The following is a 21,417-nucleotide window of genomic DNA, read 5'->3' on the forward strand; positions in this document are numbered from 1 at the left end:
CACAGTGGTTAGCACTGCTGCCTCACAGCGCCAGGGACCAGAGTTCGATTCCTGGGTTAAGTCACTGTCTGTGTGGAGTCTGCACATTCTCCTCATACCTGTGTGGGTTTCCTCCGGGTACTCTGGTTTCCTCCCACACTCCAAAGATGTGCAGGTTAGGTTAATTGGCCATGCTAAATTTCCCTTTAGTGTCGGGGGACTAGTTGGGTAAATACATAGGGCTATAGGGATAGGGGATGGGTGGGACTGTGGTCAGCGCACACTTGATGGGTCAAACGACCTCTCTCTGCACTATCGGATTCTATGAACTGTACACGTTAACATTGAAATTGAATCCTTAACACCTCCAGGATTATACTTTGGTTCCAATAGGCAGAATCTTCTAATAGATTGTCAGAGTGTCAGTTTCAGCCAGAAGATCAATGGGTAGCTCTCCAGGCGCACAGCCAAGCTTTCTCTCCAGGTTCCCTGGTAGGCTGTGCACCGATCTGCATTTATAATTAACTGTCACCCCCCTCTCCATGGACATTGGGGGGGCACTCTCGCAAGCATCAATGAGACCACCACCACCGCCCCATGTACAACATTCAGAACGAACCCACATGGGTATCAAGGTGCCCCCCACCCCCCCAGCAATATGCACGCATACACCAGCCAGAGGGATGGGGTAGTGGAAGGCTGATGGTCATGTGACTAAACCTCTAGGAATGGACCCATTCAGAGTTGGCAAGCCCTACTCACAAATGGAGTGGTACTCAATGGAAACAATGAAGGTGCTGGCTGGAGATGTGTCAAGTAAGCCAAGTTTCCTCCTTTGGCAAACCACATGATGTTCAGACAGCTAACCAGGCAGTACCTGGTGTCTGTGGTGTGTCGGTCCACCTTGTTGTCTAACAAGGGGCATACATGCGGTGGGTCGTGCGTGGGCTGCTCTTGGATGTTTCGAGAGTAGCCTAGTACTTCGCGTCGTTTGTGTACGCTTAAACCTGGACCAGCAGATGGGCACCACGACAGCTCAGTGACTATCACTGTTTGCTGTGTAGATACATGGATTTGAGCCAGTGTCTGTGGGAGTTTGCGCATTCTCCCCGTGGTTGCGTGGGTTTCCTCTGGGTGCTCCGGTTTCCTCCCACACCCCAAAGATGTGCTCTTAGGCTGATTGGTGTAACAAATTGTCCCTATATTATTCTCCCCTCAATCTGGTTTCCAATGGGGGTGCCATAAGCATAGACATGGGTCAAGGGTGGAGGAGGAAAAGCACATTGTTAAAGTGACGGCGCGGGCTCGTTGGGCCGAAGGGCCTGTTTCCCGTGCTGTGTTGTTCTTTGTTCTTTTAGTTGCGGGTCATCCCCCAGATCAGGAATCCTGGAGACAGAATACACCCCCCCACCCCTCCGAAAAGCAGCCAGCCAGTCAGAGGGCATAGGGCACTGCCCAGGTCTGCCCCTCTCCCATGTAGCTGTACTTACCTTTACACCTCCAGTGTGTCCTCTTTGACTGCTTTACATTTTTAAATACCTGTTGTAAGCTGTACGTCAGCGCGGGATGAATGTTCACTGGGAAGGGAACAGACTGTGGGGATGGCTTTAACTAGATTTAAATTTATTAAGATGTATTTTGAGTGGGAAACTCATTACGTCAGTGGCAAGGGAGTTGGAAAATGGGGTCGCCGGCAAGAATCTCATTCTCCAACTCTCGCGAGATTTTGGGTCCACGTTGCCATTCGTGCTGACGGCTAACGCGGTTCAAAATTGCCTCCTTAATGTTGGGTTTCCATCCCTGCAGAACTCGGGTGGACTTTGACAGGAAATCAGCACCTACACAGGTGGTAAATAAATCTTGAATGATAAGCTAATGTCTGCGGCGGCAACCATGATGTGGAGATGCTGGCGTTGGACTGGGGTAAAACAGAAAGAAATCCCACAGCACCAGCTTAAAGTCCAACAAGTTTATTTGTAGGCAACGCCCCAAACTTTTGGAACACATCGTTCCTTCTCCCAGCCACCTGACCAAGGAACAACGTGTTCCGAAAGCTTGGGGCGTTTGCTACAAATGAACTTGGCCACCATGACGCCATGGAGTGGTTGTAAAATCTAGCTGGTTCACGAATGTCCTTTGGAAAAGCTGTGTCGTGCGCTGGGAATTTGTTGGGTAGTGTGTTAGGAGCTCCCCTGTGTTACATTCTGCATGTCTCTTCTCTGTTTTACACGGGGTCCCTTCCATTTCTTTTGCTGGGTAGCTCCCTCAGGGCCAGAGTGTGTGCAAAGGTGTCAAAATGGTGCCCTGGATCTCTCGCTGTTGCACAGTCTCTGTCTGGAGGAGGTTGATACGGGAAGCATAAATCACTTGGCCAACCTGCACCACCAATGATCAGGAACAAATGGTTCTGTACAACTGTGACCTCTGGAGGTAGTAACAGAAATGGCTTGGTCAGAATGGGCTAAACTTGTTTCCCTTCCTAGGCTGTCAGTATTGGGCGTGCTGAAAGGTAATATGAGAAACTTGGGTCTAACATCACCAGTGGGTTCGGACTGATTCCTTCCATGATGGCATAGATCCTTCCAATTACTGATATTATTCCTTTCCCTTTCCCTGCAGCTCCCCCGAGGTTTATGAAAGTTCCCAGTGACCAGATTGGCGTCTCAGGAGGAGTGGCATCATTTGTTTGTCAGGCGACAGGATCCCCCAAACCTCGAGTAACATGGAACAAGAAAGGGAAGCGAGTCAGCTCCCAGCGTTTTGAGGTAAGTGTCACCTCTGGTTAATGGGTGATTTTTGACAGCTGTCGGCACGAAGCAATCGATAATAATCCCACAATTCAACAGGTCGCCATGACGACATTCCTTCAACTCAAATACCTGAATTTCAACTCTTATCCAATCCAGACTGCCTTCTCCTGGAGTTTATTGTGGTGATGATTATTCGCCTGGACTCTAGAGATGAAGGTTTGATATCCAAGGTGGAATCTCAACAAAAATCAACAACTTACATTTATTTAGCACCTTTAATGCAATGAAACATCCCTAGGCGCTTCACAGGATCTTTACAAAAGGAAGTATGACACTGAGCCACATAAGGAGATATGAGGTCAGATGACCAAAAGCTTGGTCAAAGAGGTCGGTTTGAAGAAGTGTCCTTTAAAAATTTTTGATGGGATGTGGGCATTTGTTGCCCATCTCTAATTGCCCCTTGAACTGAGTGGCTTGCAAGACCATTCCAGAGGGCAGTTGAGAGTCAACCACATTGCTGTGGGTCTGGAGTCACATGTAGGCCAGAACAGGTAAGGATGGCAGATTTCCTTTCCTTAAGGACATTAGTGAGCCCAATGGGTTTTTGCGACAATCGACAACGGTTTCATAGTCATCGGTAGACTTTTGATTCCAGATTTTTTTAGTGAATTCAAATTTCACCATCTGCTGTGGTGGGATTCAAATTTGGGTCCCCATAGCATTACCCTAGGTCCCTGGATTACTAGTTCAGTGACAATGTCACTATGTCACTGCCTCCCCGCAAGGAAGCAAGCGAGGAGAAGAGATTTAGGGAGGGAATTCCAGAGGCTGGGGTCCAGACGATTGAAAGCGCAGTCCAGTGGTGCAGTTGTTATTCTCAGTGAACCCAGCCCTCCCTTCAATAGAACATTCGACACAGATTCACCTGTAATGCTTGAACAAGGAAGAAGGTTTGAGGTTTGTTTTTCAAGATTGTCCATCACTTTCTCTCAAACATAGATCCAGAAATGTTTGCATCTCTTGGAAAAATCTCGATTTTCCTCACCACCTACCTACCACGCCAGGGCTCCTTGCTGCCAGGTCATACTGTACCATCACCAGTAGGGGCAGATCAGCCTCCCACTAACTCCAGGAAAAGTCAACTTTGAACTAACTGAGATTGACACTGAGTCCTTCCCTGGTCGAGAGGCTCTGGGTTGGCTCCCATGGCAACAATCAATCGCCATGAGGAGAGGATATGAAATGGCTGGTATCCACAGAGGTAGTAAATTTCATATTTGTGGCAGGAAAAATATCAAATTGTATCTGAAGAGTAAAAGAATGCAGAGTCTCGCTGGTTTTGTTGCCCTGTTTCGCCAAGGTGTTGGTGAAACTCAGTACTTCACTTTGAGAATAATGTTAAGTTTGGTTTTAGTTTGGCCTTTGGCTCAACTTTTAGACTTTGCCTTCCAGTGAAGCAAGCTAAATTTACTCCAGAAGTAAATTAGGTTGATTGGCCATGCTAAATTGACCCTCTTGTGAGGGGGATTAGCCGGGTAAATATGTGGGGTTATGGGAATAGGGTCCGGGTGGGATTGTAGTCAGTGGGCCAAATGGCCTCCTTCTGCACTGTAGGGATTTTTTAGGGCGGCAGGTTGGTTAACGCTCAGAGCGCCAGGGACCATGATTCATTTCCAGCCTCAGATGTCTGTGTGGAGTTTGCACATTCTCCCCGTGTCTGCATGGGTACCCTCCGGGTGCTCCAATTTCCTCCCACAGGCCAGAGGTGTGCAGGTTAGATGGATTGGCCATGCTAAATTGTCAGGGGGATTATGTGGGGCTACGGGGAGATAGGATCTGGGTGGGATTGCGGTCGGTGCAGGCTTCATGGGCCGGATTGTCATCTTCTGCGCTGTAAGGTTCGATGATCAACTGCATTTAGGCAGTGCCATTAATGTTGAAGCCAGCCCAGGGTGGTTGGCGGAAGAGACAACCTGCAATAATGGAGAAGAGCTGGGAGCTGCCAGTGGACCAGTGTAGCCGGTGAGAAGGGAATGATGGGTTATTGGCCTCCTTCTGTTGTCTCATTCCTCTGGCCTCTTTCACTCTCTTTAGGTGATTGAGTTTGACGATGGCGCTGGAGCAGTCTTGAGGATCCAGCCCTTGCGGACGCCCCGAGATGAGGCGATATACGAGTGCCAAGCAACCAACACGCTCAACGATGTCACCGCGACGGCTAAACTCACTGTACTAAGAGGTAAAGCTTGTTCCTTCTTCTCTCATCAGTTAAATAATGCGAACACCATCATCTGTCAGTAAAATAGTGAATTGTTGCCAACTGAGGTAAATCCAAAATGATGTCAGGTACAGGAGTTTAAATCCGTGCGAAAAATGTACCTAAATCACTATATTTCTACAGACATTAACTGACAGCTCGTTTGTATTAAGTGCTTATTGTATTATTTCTATTGCATTTGCATCGTTTATAAATACATGGGTTACAGCAAATTAAAAGAGTCACAGTTTTGGGAAATGGGGAGAACATTGATCATTTCAAGGTCAGAATGATCCATTGCAGGAATTCAGAGGTCTGGAGATGTTTCGGTTGACCCTGATCTGATGTGCTGACGCGTCCATTCCCGTCCCTGGCACATTTCAAAGTCAGCACCAGATTGAGCGGAGACAGGAGTCATTAACTTCAGACACAGAGCCACGTTAAACGGGGTCAGGCAAACAGTTGGACACCACAGCGGGGTCCTCCTTCCCTTCACTCAAAGCAGCGAGTTGAATATGAGAATGTCTGCGGTTGACGTGTTGTTAATAACGTCCTACCCGAGCTACAGAGTGTCACATTGGCACAGTGACGAACGACGTGTGTGTGTGTCTGTGTGTGTGTGTGTGTGTGTGTGTGTGTGTGTGTCGTGGTCGGGGGGGTGCAGCAGGGGAAGGGAATCGGGGGAAAGCACGGCTGTTGTACAGCTCAAAGTTGACAAGAGCTGCCCGACGATTTGCAAGCGGATTATCAGCGTTGCCACAGGAACCGGAATGGGCCATTCAGCCCCTCGGCTAACAGGGCCTAACCTCAATTCCATTCACCCACTTACCACCTGGACCTAGCGGAGTTCTTCTTTGATCGCAATCTTGCAAAGTTCAATTGATTTCAAAGACAATTTGCTTCAGCGATTGTATCCGATGAGCAACACCCTCTTGCTAAACTGCAAAATCAAAGCTGGTATTGAAAGTGAGTTGACCGGGATAATTTATCTGCACCCCCATCCATCACAGATGTCGCAAGTAGTACATCCCTGTGACAGTGGAGAAAGTGGAACTTAATATATATTTGAAGGGGAGGGAGGATGTGCGGGAAATTTATTATAAAAATTTGTGTTCCATTTTTTAACCCACGACCACTTCCGTCTAGAAGGGTGAGAATAGCAGATACATGGGAACACCACCACCTGCAAGTTCCCCTCCAAGCCACTCATCACCCTGACTTGGAAATATATCACCGTTCCTTCATTGTTGCTGGGTCAGATTGCTGGATTTCCCTCCCTAAAGGCATTACGGGTCAACCCACAGCATATGGACTGCAGCGATTCAAGAAGGCAGCTCCCCACTGCCTTCTAGTTTGACGTTCATTTATTAGTTTCACAAGTAGGCTTACATTAACACTACAATGAACATAGAACATTACAGCGCAGTACAGGCCCTTCGGCCCTCGATGTTGCGCCGACCAGCGGAACCAATCTAATGACCCATTAACCTAAACTATTCCAATGTTATCCATATGCCTGTCGACTGACCATTTAAACGCCCTTAAAGTTGGCGAGTCCACAACTGCTGCAGGCAGGGCATTCCACGCCCTTACTACCCTCTGAGTAAAGAAGTTACTGTAAAGATCCCCTAGTCGCCACACTCCAGCGCATTTTCAGGTAGACTGAGGGAGAATTTAGCATTTCCAGTGTACCTAACCAGCACGTCTTTTGGGCTGTGGGAGGAAACCTGAGCACCCGGAGGAAACCCACGCAGACACGGGGAGAACGTACAGACAGTGACTCAAGCCGGGAATTGAAACCGTGCCCCTGGCACTGTAAGGCAGCAGTGCTAACCGCAACTATGGATGGGCAATAAATGCTGGCCTAGCCAACAATGTCCATGCCCCATGATTGAATTTAAATAAACTAAGGGTATAATTTTGTCGCTCAGATTCTGCCAATGTGAATAGAAGCAGACAAATCTTTATCATTGTGTGATAAGCTACACTTTCAAAGCACAATATCTGACCCACAATGCCACGTAAAGTATTTTCCACCTCACGGCGCTTGGGATAAGCTCCCAAACCCAACCCCACGAGCTACCACAGGCTTCACTCAGGCAGCAGCTGAAAGGCCCGATCCTCTCCGCTTGTCCTGACAGCCCTGCTTGTGGACTGATTGTGCGCTGAGAATAGTGGCCAAACAAGCAGCCATCAATAATCTGCACTTGTAGCCTGACACCGGCAGGTAGGGGTCAGTGAGCATCTGATTTAATCGATGTGCTACCGCTATGTTCAGTGAAACCAGGCCTCACACAACCCGGAGGATTATGTCTGTGTTGAACGTTGCCAGCCTGTAGCTGGAGAGTGTTTCTCTTTATGTCTATACGTACATAAAAAAAATGTCACGGTGGATATTGAATGACTGAGTTCGTGCTACCAAACGTAAGCGCAACAAGGATACGGTAGCTTGGTGGATATATTTACTGGACGAGTAATTCAAAGGACAAGTCCAGAGACGTGAGTTCCAATCCCAACTTGGCACTGGGGAATTTGCATTCTGTTAATTTGGAATAGGAAGGCAGTATCATCGTGTGGTAACCATGAAATTGGCACCTGAATTCGATCAGATTTTGCCCCTGAGGGAAGGAAATCGATTGCCCTAACCCGGTCTGACATTATATGATTATGGCTGGAATGTTAGAACATAGAAACATAGAAAAGCTACAGCACAATACAGGCCCTTCGGCCCACAAAGTTGTGCCGAACATGTCCCAACCTTAGAGATTACTAGGCTTACCTATAACCCACTATCTTAATAACTTCCATGTACTTATCTAAAAGCAGCCCAAACCATGCACTCACCACTCTCTGAGTGAAAAACTCACCCCTGACATCTCCTCTGTACCTACTCCCCAGCACCCTAAACCTGTGTCCTCTTGTGGCAACCATTTCAGCCCTGGGAAAAAAGCCTCTGACTATCCATTCGATCTGTACCTCTCAATATCTTATACATCTCTATCAGTTCACCCCTCATCCTTCATCTCTCCAAGGTGAAAAGGCCAAGCTCCCTCAACCGATCCTCATAAGGCATGCCACCCAATCCAGGCAACATCCTTGTAAATCTCTTCTGCACCCTTTCAATAGCTTCCACATCCTTCTTGTAATGAGGCGACCAGAACTGCGCACAGTACTCCAATGGGGACTGACTAGGGTCTTATAAAGTTGCAGCATTATCCCCCGACTCCTAAACTCAATCCCTCGATTAATGAAGGCCAGTACACCATACGCCTTCTTGACCACATCCTCCACCCGCGAGGCTGATTTAAGAGTCCTTTGGACCCGGACCCCAAGATCCTTCTGATCCTCTACACTGCTAAGAATCTTACGTTTGATATAAGACTCCTTCATCCCATTTGACCTGCCAAAATGGACCACTACACATTTATCCGGGTTGAAGTCCATCTGCCACTTCTCCGCCCAATCTTGCATCCTATCTATATCACGCTGCAACTTCTGGCATCCCTCCAGACTATCCACAAAGCAGCCAGCATAATCAAGGACCCCACGCACCCCGGACATTCTCTCTTCCACCTTCTTCCTTCGGGAAAAAGATACAAAAGTCTGAGGTCACGTTCCAACCGAGTCAAGAACAGCTTCTTCCCTGCTGCCATCAGACTTTTGAATGGACCTACCTTGCATTAAGTTGATCTTTCTCTACAGCCTAGCTATGACTGTAAGACTACATTCGGCACTCACACCTTTCCTTCTTCCCTATGTACTCTATGCTTTGTCTGTAGAGCTCGCAATATATTCACTGTATATATGTGACAGTAACAAATCAAATCAAACCAAAAACCCCATTGATGATGGCGGAACCAGAAGATCCCACTGCCAGCCTATGGCAGGCTCTCTCCACTGTTGCGAAAGTTGTGTTGGGTTACGCAGAAAATTCCGTCCATTGAGCAGAATGTTTGAGGCAGCGTCCAATGTATTCACCACTCGTTCAGTTCAGAGACGGACATTGCAGGCTCCCGCTGCCCATCTGGAATTGACTGTCGGAGTAGAGACTGCTCCTGGAAGCTGGTTCCATCCTGGAGTCTGGCTCACTCGGGAAGAGAGGGCAAGGGACCAAAATGTGACAATCATTTATCTTCCAAAATAAAGACTCATTCCACGGGCTCATTCCCCGACCTCTGCTTTCTTAAGACTTTGAGGCTCCTCATCTCCGCCCCCGCCGTGTCTCTTCTGACAAATGTGTGCCTTTTTGGAAAGAAATTGTCGAGGTCCACGAGCTTCCCAAGTAGATTTCTGAAAGGAAACAGCCAAATTGGCGGTATTGATACTGAAACTAGCCCCAGCCTCCTGATTTAGGGATAGAGAAAAATATTGGCCAGGATTCGCATCCCTGATCCCATTCCAGGGACCAGAGCACTCATGCACTTGGAACTTAGCCGAGAACAGAATCAGCTCTGGCAGTGATACCTGCCGCAGCCGAATAGCCCGCAGACGATCGCTGCCCGGGCTGAGTGACCTGATTGTGGGAGGATGAAGCCATGCCACAGAACCATCTGCAAGCAAGAATTGACAGCTCCCACAGTCCAAAGGAGGAGAGCTGGCAAGGAAGACTAAATGATTTATCACAAAAGCTACTGGTTTTGATGCTAGTCAGTTGCATATAATCCAGGACTGTGAAAGTAACCAAAGCGACGAATAAATCTCCTGTGTGTCCATGAATTGGATTGCAGCCTGACCAATCCACTCAATCCCACACACTCCCACCTCCCCGTGACAGGCAAATTGATATGTACAGATTGTGATTTATCCAGTTAGCTTTCGTTTTGGAAGTACGTTCTGTGTTTTATGAGAAGGTGTAGTGGCTTTAACATCCCTTTAAACAAAGCACGACTTGAAAATGTGTTTCTCTGCGTGAACTCACGGTTTCCTAAGGGCACCTTGAGCTACATTCTGGGGTGTGTCTGGCCTGCGCTTGGTGTTCTGACCCTGTGTGATGCTACATGGTCCATGATGCTGCCCGGTGATTCTCACAAGGGCATTTTCAAGGTTGTCTCTTGCAGCAAGTTCCCGGGTTATCCACTGCACAGTTTACCCAGAGTCCAGTAAAACCCTTTCATGGTGTTCTCAGGGTGAAGGGGCCGCAGTGACGCTGTGTGCCAACTTACACTTCCTTTGTCCCAAGGTTCCTCTACCTTTGGGTCAGGCAACCTCCCTGAGAGCAGCTGTGTAGGGAATTACAGCTGTTCATCATGTTAATTCTTTCTCTCTCTTTCTCTTTTTTGATTTCTCTCTCTCTCTTTCTCTTTTTCTTTCTCTCTCTCTTCAATTTTTTTTCCCTCTCTTTCTTTCCGTCTCTTTCTCTTTATTTGTCTCATTCTCTTTTGCTCTCACTCTCTATCTCTTGTTCTCACTCTCTCTCTCTCTCTATTTTATTCTCTCTCTCTTTCTCTCTCTCTCTCTCTTTTTTGATTTCTCTCTCTTTTTCTTTCTCTCTCTCTTTAATTTTTTTCTCTCTCTTTCTTTCCATCTCTTTCTCTTTATCTGTCTCATTCTCTTTTTCTCTCACTCTCTATCTCTTGTTCTCACTCTCTCTCTCTATTTTATTCTCTCTCTCTCTCTTTCTCTCTCTCTCTCTTTTTTGATTTCTTTCTCTCTCTCTTTCTCTTTTTCTTTCTCTCTCTCTTTAATTTTTTTCTCTCTCTTTCCGTCTCTTTCTCTTTATCTGTCTCATTCTCTTTTTCTCTCACTCTCTATCTCTCGCTCTCTCTCTCTATTTTATTAAGTGCAAGCTGTTTCCTCACCCTTCCTCCTCTGATACGATGCTGATTATTGCTGGGACGCAGGCTTACAGCCTCTGGCCAACACCTGGTACCTCACTCAGATTGCCTCCTCTTTACGTGCAAGCCTGGGCAGTGAGTGTCAGCGGGCTGACTCCCCACGGAGAGCGTCAACAATGATTTTTGACACATCCGCTCGTCCAGGAGGAGTAGGCTCTTGGTGGATTGTTCCCCTGTCAAACCCAGAAACAACAAATGCTAATTGTGGCAGTGTAATTGCTGCCTTGTCTGACACCAACTAACTCTACGTAGGCTACCCCCGAATCAACCACATCAACGCTAAAGATCAGAGAACTCCCAGGGCAAACTATGCCCAGCACAAATTAAAGGGGAAGCGATGGCCTCGTGGTACTATCACCAGACTATTAGTCCAAAAGCTCAGTTAATGTTCAGGGTTCGAATCCCACCATGGCAAGTGGTGGAAATTGAATTCAATAAAAAATATCTGGAATTAAGGATCTACTGATGACCATGAAACTATTGTCGATCGTCAGAAAAACTCATCTGGTTTACAAATGTCCTTTAGAGAAGGAAATCTGCCACCCTTACCCGGTCTGGCCTACATGTGACTCCAGAGCCACAGCAATGTGGTTGACTCTCACCCGCCCTCTGAAACAGCTGAGTGAGTCACTCAGTAGAAAAGCAACTAGGGATGGGCAATAAATGCTGGCCCAGCTACGAGTGAATAAAAAAAGATGGGTTTCCGCAAAATTTAGTGCTGGACAGCATAGAACATAGAACATAGAACATTACAGCACAGAACAGGCCCTTCGGCCCACGATGTTGCGCCGACCAGTTACAAAACAATGACCCACTAACCTAAACCAATCCCTTTTCGTCCATAAACCTATCCACGGATCTCTTAAACGCCCCCAAACTAGGCGCATTTACAACTGCAGCAGGCAGGGCATTCCAATCCCTCACCACCCTCTGGGTAAAGAACCTACCCCTGACATCTGTCCTATAACTACCCCCCCTTAATTTAAAGCCATGCCCCCTCGTGCTAGATTTCTCCATCAGAGGAGAAAGGCTATTACTATCCACCCTATCTAAACCTCTAATCATCTTATATGTTGGCATTGTGGTTAGCACTGCTGCCTCGCAGCCCCAGGGACCTGGGTTCGATTCCTGGCTCGAGTGTCTGTGTGGAGTTTGCACATTCTCCCTGTGTCTGTGTGGGTTTCCTCCCACAGTCCAAAGACGTGCAGGTTAGATGTATCGGCCGTGCTAAATTGCCTGTTAGTAAGCCGGGATGTGTAGGTTAGAGGGATCAGCGGGGTAAATGTGTGGGGATAGGGGTGGGGATTGTTGTTGGTGCAGACTCGATGGGCTGAATGGCCTCCTTCGGCTCTGTAGCGATTCCATGAAAAACTATTGCACTGGAAGCCTGCCACGCCTACCAAACTAGCCACAGATCGAGTTAATCACCATGACAACTTCATACTTGATTGCGTCCGCCTTTGGAGGCTCTTAACATTAAGATTTTTAATGATTGCAAGGGCACTAATTAGCAAGTTTTAAAAGCTTTTAAATATATCATTTTAATTTACGAAAAAACTGACTGCCCTACGCCGATATAATTAGCAAATGGCTTTGTATGGTTTTTTTTAAAAGTCATTTTTAGTTATTTATAATCAGATTACTCACAGGCGGTGGGTTAGACACTAATTAACAAACTAGTTTTCTGTGATAAAGTCACGTTCAGCGGTGTTAATCAAACTGCATCAGGTTATTGTTAAATATAGCAAGAAATATTTGTTCCCAAACTAATCTCCCTAAATTATGTTCTCAAAGGCTTGTCACTTGCTATGGTTCCTGGCAGATTTTACTTTCGGGGAAAGAAATAAATTTGAGTTGAAACCCCAGCACAGAATAGAATATAAAAGCAGGGAGGTCTTGCTGCAACTGTACAGGGCATTGGTGAGGCCGCTGCAGGAGTACTGTGTGCAGTTTTGGTCGCCGCACTTGCGCAAGGATATATTGGCCTTGGGGGGAGTGCAGAGGAGGTTTACTAGGCTGATACCGGAGATGAGGGGGTCAGACTATGAAGAGAGACTAAATAGACTGGGTCTGTACTCGTTGGAGTTTAGAAGGATGAGGGGGGATCTTATAGAGACTTATAAGATAATGAAGGGGATGGATAGAGTAGAGGTAGAGAGATTCTTCCCGCTCAGAAAGGACAGCAGAACGAGATGGCACAGCCTCAAGATAAGAGGGGGGTGGGGCAGTTTAGAACGGAGTTGAGGAGGAACTTCTTCACTCAAAGGGTGGTGAATCTCTGGAATTCTCTGCCCGTTGAAGTGGTGGAGGCTACCTCGCTAAATATATTTAAGTCACGGGTAGATAGGTTTCTGATAGACAGGGGAATTAAGGGTTCTGGGGAGCAGGCGGGAAAGTGGAACTGATCCACTTCAGATCAGCCATGATCTTATTGAATGGTGGGGCAGGCTCGAGGGGCTAGATGGCCTACTCCTGCTCCTATTTCTGATGTTCTTATGTAGAAACCTGTTTCAGCTGACTTGGTATTATGCCCAAAATAAGAGCAAGATACTGCTCTTATTTGAAGTCTTATTAGTCTTATTTGCTCTTATGGAAGTCTGAAATCACAACACAACGTGTTGGAAAGACTCGGCAGGTCTGGCAGCATCTGTGGAGAGAGCTCTGAAGAGGAGTCGGCACAGAATGAGACCCTTCGGCCCATCGTGTTTGCGCCAGCCATCAAGCACCTGTCTATTCTAATCTCATTTTCCAGCCTTGTAAGCTATGGCGTTTCATCTAAATGCTTCTAAAACGTAGTGAGGGTTCCTGCCCCTACCACCCTTTCAGGCAATGAGTTCCAGATCCCCACCACCCCCTGAGTGAAGAAGTCACACGGACCAGAAATGTTAACTCTGCTAGAATTCTCCAACCTCACCCCCGGTTGGGATTCTCCAGTCCCGCTGCTGTGAATGGAGATTTGGTTGAGCGCCAAATTCTCCTTTCTTGCCCGCAGTGGTAGTGGGGCATACAGAAACGGGGATGTTCTATTCTCTGTCTTTCCTTCCACAGACCTGCTGAGTTTTTCCAGCATTTTTCTGTATTCATTTCATTTACGATCCAGATCGAGCCCAAAGCAGGAACACTTGACCAGCACCTCCAGTAGGGCAACACATCCTCGGTGCTCACGCCCATATAACCGCACCATGCGGCATGGTGGTGGCACAGTGGTTAGCACTACTGCCTCACAGCACCAGGGACCCGGGTTCAATTCTGGCCCCGGGTGACTATCTGTGTGGAGTATGCACATTCCCCCCGTGTCTGCGTGGGTTTCCTCCAGGTGCTCCGGTTTCCCCCACGCCCCAAAGATGTGCGAGTTAGGTTGGTTAGGGAAGTGAGGGAAGGAAATCCGCTGTCCTGACCCAGCCTGGCCTTTAGGATTTTATTAGGATTTGAGCTTCAGTTTATCACCTTTGAAGTCAGAGGGGGAGCTCTCCTGACAATGCTACTCAAAATGAATGGAGGAAAGAATGAACAGCATTGATTGGAAGTGAAGCCAGCTTCCCTCCGTACGGTTTACTGGTTTACAGGTTGCGGCTGAGAGTGATGAAACTTTCTGGGTTTTGTACCAGGCTCGTTCAGACTCAGGAGTAATTGCTGGTGTCCCAATGTGTAACATCAGCATAAATACCCCGTATCAATATATCGCCAACAGCACTGCACACGGATACCACAGAACTCCTTCCCGACACTTTCACAGGGGCTTTCTGTGCTTGAGGTTGGATCATTGGAATTTTAATTTTGTTCTACTGCCTCTTTAAGGAATACAATGAAAGCTAAAAATCGGCGAATATCAGCTGTAAACTCTGCAAAAGTCCTGGGTGGGAGCTTTGAACCGGCATAGCGATTAGCGCTGCTGCCTCACAACGCCAGGGATCCGGGTTTAATTCCAGCCTTGAGTGACCGTATAGAATTTGCTTTATAAGAACATAAGAAATAGGAGCAGGAGTAGGCCATCTAGCCCTTCGAGCCTGCCCCGCCATTCAAATAAGATCATGGCTGATCTGAAGTGGATCAGTTCCACTTTCCCGCTTTCTCCCCATAACCCTTAATTCCCCTGTCTATCAGAAACCTATCTACCCGTGACTTAAATATATTCAGCGAGGCAGCCTCCACCACTTCAACGGGCAGAGAATTCCAGAGTTTCACCACCCTTTGAGTGAAGAAGTTCCTCCTCAACTCCATTCTAAACTGCCCCCCCTTATCTTGAGGCTGCGTCCTCTAGTTCTGGTTTCCTTTCCGAGCAGAAAGAATCTCTCTACCTCTACCCTATCTACAAACAAAACAAAGAACAAAGAACAAAAACAGCCCGGGAAACAGGCCCTTCGGCCCAACGAGCCCACGCCGCCATTTTAACATTACCAGTCCCCCCCTCCACCCATGACCCTTATCTATTGTTTTATGGCCATCCACATTGAGGGGAACTAATTTAGGGACAATTTATTACTCCCAATCAGCCTAATAGCACATCTTTGGGGTGTGGGAGGAAACCGGAGCACCCGGAGAAAACCCACGCAAGCACAGGGAGAATGCGCAAACTCCCACAGACACTGGCCCAAATCCATGTGTCTGCACAGCAAACAGTGATAGTCACTGAGCTGTCGTGTTGCCCAGTATCTGGTCCAGTTTAAGCGTACACTAACAACATGAAGCACTAGGCCAATCTCGAACAATCAAGAGCAGCCCAAGTACGACCCATCGCGTGTATGCCCCTCGTTGGACAACAAGGCCGGCCGACTTAAAACCTGTGAATTAAAATCTAGACCCTTCATTATCTTGTAAATCTCTATAAGATCCCCCCTCAGCCTTGTAAACTCCAACGAGTACAGACCCAGTCAATATAATCTCTCCTCATAAGCTAAATGTGAGCCATTGTTGCCACCTTCATGATCCGCTGGAATGGCGATCAGGGTCTACCCAGAACATGCCATCACAAAAGCATGTGTCTGATATAAAGCTAACCCAGGGGTTACTGGTGAAGAACAGTAAGCACGTCTCTGCATGTTAAAGTTCCCTTCCAATCCATCTTGTTCCATTTCCTCATAAATCCTACGGATTGTGGAAGACAAGCCACCATGTTATAATGGAACCAATGTTAACATGTTGTGAGGACCAGCTGACCTGGTAGACAATGTAACCAATGGGGATTAAAGGAAGCATCTGTGACTGAGGGCGTGACCCAAGTGGTGTGGGGATTCGAACCCGGGTCCCCAGAACGTTAGCTGAGTTTCTGGATTAATAGTCAAGCAATAATACCAGGAGGCCATCACCTCATCTTGACCCCAGTCACCAGGATACTGTGAAGCAATTAAATTTTTTAGACATTTAATCCTCCTGTTTTCAAGCACAGCCAGTCCAGTGATAGTGAGCCTGCAGTATTGATGCCATAGACATCAATCTCTGACTTCTTATTCTCAGCAACTTACTGATGGCCCCGAACCTTCTAAAAAAAAATCAATTGAAAGCAGCACAGATGCGGAAACAGTGAATTTTCGAAATGAAGACTGTTTAGAGGGACTGAGTTCAAGGCCGAAACTCAATCCCCGATTTCAAGCAACAGTTATAAACAAACTCGACTTTGGTGGAGAGACCTGGGTCTTCTGAACTGCTCAGTCCAATTATCCAACGCTGATTCCACAGACGTAGATGTAATTTGAATATTCGAGCCGTGCTCCATTGGTTTAGGGCGGCACGGTAGCACAGTGGGTTAGCACTGCTGCTTCACAGCTCCAGGGTCCTGGGTTCGATTCTCAGCTCGGGTCACTGTCTGTGTGGAGTTTGCACATTCTCCTCATGTCTGCGTGGGTTTCCTCCGGGTGCTCCGGTTTCCTCCCACAGTCCAAAGATGCGCGGGTTAGGTTGATTGGCCATGCTAAGAAATTGCCCCTTAGTGTCCAGGGATGTGTGAGTTAGAGGGATTAGTGGGTATAATATGTAGGGATATGGAGGTAGGACCTAGGTGGGATTGTGGTCGGTGCAGACTCGATGGGCCAAATGGTCTCTTTCCGCACTGTAGGGTTCTGTGTTCTAGGGAGGGAGGCAGTGGCACAGCAATAATGTCACTGAGCTAGTCATCCAGGGACCCAGGCTAATGCTTTGGAGACAGGACTCCAAATCCAGCATCCCCCTCCCCCTCTACCACCCCAGAAACCGGTGGAATTCAAATTCAGTGAATGAAATCTGGATTTTGGCAGAAGGTACCAAAGTCAAACAGACACCAGCTCTCCAGACGGCTGAGGGAACTGATCCAACGTTTTTGGCTAAGGTCGAACACAGTAGGGCCAAGACAAAGGGTGGTGAGCGAAGGCCAGTCCATCATGCAAACTAGCCTATCACGCAAACCAGTCTCCCATCTATTGACTCTGTCTACACTTCCCGCTGCTTCAGAAAAGCAGCCGGCATAATTAAGGACCCCACTCCGGACATTCTCTCTTCCATCTTCTTGCGTCGGGAAAAAGTTACAAAAGTCTGAGGCCACTTACCAACCGATTCGAGAATAGCTTCTTCCCTTTTAATGGACTTACCTTATATTAAGTTGATCTTTCTCTGGTTATGACTGTAACACTATACTTTGCACCCTCTCCTGTCCTTCGCCCCTATATACTCTATCTACGGTATGCTTTGTCTGTATAGCACGCAAGAAACAATACCTTTTACTGTATCCCAATACATGTGACAATAATAAATCAAATCAAAGGGCGTACAGTGATTAGCACAGCTGCCTCACAGCCCCAGAGACCCAGGTTCAATCCCCGGCTTGGGGTCACTGTCTGTGTGGAGTTTGAACATTGTCCCCGTGTTTGTGTGGGTTTCCTCTGGGTGCTCCGGTTTCCTCCCACAGTCCAAAGATGTGCGGGTTAAATGGATTGGCCATGCTGAATTGTCCATTAGTGTCGGGGGGATTAGCAGGATAAATATATAGAGTTAAAGGGATAGAGCATGGGTGGGAATGTTGTTGGTGTCGGCTTGATAGGCCAAATGGCCTCCTTGTGCACTGAAGGGATTCTATGATTCTATGAGAAGCAATGCCTGCTGTTGCCAACGTGGATCTAGTTAGTCTCTCGCATGAGCGCCGTGAATTGGATTCAGTTTGTTCCATGTTCTGTGTTCAATTTGAATGGGGTTGTGGAGCAAGTGAGGGGGTGGATTAGTAGCTTGCCCTGTCCACTCTGCACATTGGCTTTATAATTCTGAGAAAGGAATATTTTTTTCTAAATCTGATCAGAAATGTGTTTCTATACCTGAGACAGAAGTAGAAAAAGCTGGAAAATCTCAGCAGTACCTGTGGAGAGAGAATAGAGCCATCGTTTCAAGTCTGGATGACCCTTCGTCAGAGCTCACAGAAACACAACAGCACAGTGCAGGCCCTTCGGCCCTCGATGTTGTGCCGAGCTATGTCCAATCCCAGGATCAAGCTATCCCACTCCCTATCATTCTGGAGTGCTCCATGTGCCTATCCAATAACCGCTTAAAAGTTCCTAAAGTATCCGACTCCACTATCACAGCAGGCAGTCTATTCCGCACCCCAACCACTCTCTGAGTATAGAATCTACCTCGGACATCCCTCCTATATCTCCCACCATGAACCTTATAGTTATGCCCCCAGTAACAGCAAACACCTCCGACAAAGAGTTTGTGTTCCAGGTTCCAGCATCCCAGTATTTTGCTTTTACCTTTGCTACGATTGATCCCAGGGTACTTTGCCTCAGCAAAGGGTGGAAGTGGGGATGAAAAAAGAGAAGGGCATGGAAAGGAATGATAACACGCTGAGCTCTCTGCAGATGAAACAACAAAGTTGTCTGATAAATTGAAAGTGTCAAACGAAACAAGTGCATCCTGGGATACCGTGCAGGCACCCGAGAAATATCTATTCAAATAGCTGTCTGGGGAAAATAAACTGCTGGCGTTTTACATTATAGCTCGCTTTAAAACTCGCAGTATTTACACAGCCAAACCCTTATGGTGACGGAAAGCGTGGCTTTCTTTTCAAACACTGGTCTGATTCAGATTTAAGCTGTTTCTCTTGACGGGGGTAGAACTGTTTGCTGTCACTCAGTTGGCAGGTTGGCTCGGGAGAATAACCAGATCGAAATAATTGCTACAACCCTCCAGTTTTGGAGATCGGCGAACCTGCAAAGAGTCTCGCCCTCGGGACCTCACTTTCCAGTCAGATCTTCCAGTCAGAAGAGCTACAGCAGGCGAGAGTGCTCACGAGGAGTCCCCATCTCCAGCCTTCGAAACTGAAGGGTTAATTTTCTTGACCGCAAGTTCCCAGCGAGCCCAGGAACCTGCATCGGAGAATCAGGGCTGCGATGTTATAACCCTGTTTCCATCCCTGCCTCCTTTTGGATCCCTGTTTGGTCGATGGGACAGTGGAGTTAACTCTTGTACCTTGTGTCTCAGAAGAGCAGCCTGTCAACGGGGCAGCCTCACCCTCCATCCGTAGGCCTCTTCCCTCCCCAGTTGTACTGGGTAGTAATGGATAAGCGGACATCAAAAGCAGCACATGGAACTCATAATAACGTGAATTTCCAGTGCCGCTGCTGTCCTGGGAGGTTCCAGCTTTGCACTTGTGGGGTCCGCCAATGGCCAAAATATCTGACTACCCCCCATTCCGAATTAACTGGGAAGCTTCTAGAAAAGCTCCTGAACCTGACAGGACTGATCGACCCTGGGATGGCAGGTCTGTCATATGAGGAGAGACTAAGTCGGTTAGGATTATGTTCACCGGAGTTTAGAAGAGTGAGAGGGGATCTCACAGAAACTTATAAAATTCTAACAGGGTAGATTCAGAAAGAATGTTCCTGATGGTGAGGGAGTCCAGAACCAGGAGTCATCGTTTGAGGGTAAGGAGTAAAGCTTTTAGAACTGAGATGAGGAGAAATTTCTTCACCCAGAGGGTGGTGAATGTGTGGAATTCACTACCACTGAATGGTAGTGAATTTGCAGGTTTGCCAATCTCCAAAACTGGAGCATTGTAGCAATTATTTCGATCTGGTTATGGCCTGCTCCTGCTTCTAGCTTCTATGTTTCTATGACCTTGACGCTTTTTCTGACTGGGGTGAAGAGCGCAGTGACCAGGCCGAACCCCAGTCAGCTAATTCACCGTGGAATCCCCCGGGTCCCCAAAGGACCATCTCACCAAGGGCCCTCACCCTCTGAACCATGACTGCCAAATTGAATGACTCGAAGGGAGCAGGGAAGCAGCACCTAGCGAGCATTGGCTGACCCCACAGCACTGCTGCCAGATCAGCCAGTTGTTGTATGGGAAGCAAGTTGACTTTCATTCCCAGACCATCTGGTCGAGAGCTGACGGCAGCGTGACAAATCGCTGAAGAGCATCCAAACACACTGGTGCTCAATAAACTTCCATGTGAAATGCCACAGTATGTCCTGCACAAGCAAATTTAACATTACGTAGTTGTATTTCTAAGCGTGAGTGAATAGTGTAGTTGAATGCCTTATTAGGGCAGGGGGCAGAGTTCACGAACTCGACATTGTCACCAGGGGAACCCCAGTGTGCTGCTGACCTCTGCTGCCAACCTTGCCAGTCTCTTTCAGGTTACAGTGGAGTTACTTCATTGAATAACCCCAGCCAGTACCCAGGGAGGGTGGGAAGACCCTGGGGTGCCTGCCTTGGTGGCGAGGTGGACTGAGGAATTTGGTGCTACGCTGTCAAGCTTCCCCCGTAGACTGGCCAGCACACCCGTTGAATGAGACGCCAACACATCCAAGTGAGGGACGGACCTTATTGTGTTCACCACCAGCCATGGCCTTCCAGCCATGATCCAAGCTGGGAAATTCCTGTGTGTCCACCCTTGTCCTTTCTATTGATCTGGATGCTCAGGCGGCACCGATAACCTGAAGGGTGGCATCATCTCACCAACAATGCATCCTTGCCATCAGGCAGTCTGCAGGCAGTCAGGACTCCTCCAGCAGGAATTAGTGTGTAGGCCAAAGACCTGCCAGAAAAGGGCAGCGTAGTAGTTAGCACTGCAACCTCACAGTTCCCGGGATCAAGTCCAGCCTTGGGTGACAGTCTATGTGGAGTCTGCACATTCTCCCCATGTCTGCATGGGTTTCCCCCAGGTCCTCCGGTTTCCTCCCACAGTCCAAAGCTTAGGTGGATTGGCCATGTTAAATTGCCCTTATTGTCCAAAGATGTGTAGGTTAAGTGGATTAGCCATGGGAAATGTGTGAGGTTATGGAGATAGTGTGGGTAAAATGTGCTTTTAGAGAGTTGGTGCAGACTCAATGAGCTGAATGGCCTCATTCTGCACTGTAGGGATTCTATGGATATATGGTCCTATTTCCTATCCTCTTTACCCCAACATTGCACTTCAGACCCAAGGAAATTCATCAAAGACTCTTGCAGCGGGGCAGGGGAGGATCCCACCTCATCATTCGGAGCTGGATTCAGACGCACATCCTAAAGGTGAACCTGTTGCACTGTCATTTCTCCAGCTCCATAATTAACAAGATGAGTTGACAACATGGACATTGGCACTGTTCATGCCCCAAGAGAACCTGACTCTAGTTCACTGCCAGTCTTGATAATCTGACC

General features: G+C 47.6%; 1 protein-coding gene across 9 annotated transcripts in view; it reads left to right on the top strand.

Moving 5' to 3' along the window:
- LOC145358780 (receptor-type tyrosine-protein phosphatase delta-like) overlaps positions 1-21,417 on the top strand; it is a 517,644-nt gene that overhangs the window by 189,047 nt on the left and 307,180 nt on the right. For all 9 annotated transcript variants that reach the window (XR_013889502.1, XM_080213067.1, XM_080213059.1 and 6 more), the window contains exons 3-4: positions 2,599-2,744; positions 4,824-4,965. Coding sequence is in view for 8 of the 9 variants with exons in the window: in XM_080213067.1 (XP_080069193.1) it covers positions 2,599-2,744; positions 4,824-4,965 (288 nt within the window). In the remaining variant the exon portion in view is untranslated. The remainder of the gene's footprint in view (positions 1-2,598; positions 2,745-4,823; positions 4,966-21,417) is intronic.

Source organism: Carcharhinus amblyrhynchos, chromosome 26 (assembly GCF_965287045.1).
Source record: "Carcharhinus amblyrhynchos chromosome 26, sCarAmb.v2.hapA, whole genome shotgun sequence".
NCBI classification, from domain to species: Eukaryota; Metazoa; Chordata; class Chondrichthyes; order Carcharhiniformes; family Carcharhinidae; genus Carcharhinus; species Carcharhinus amblyrhynchos.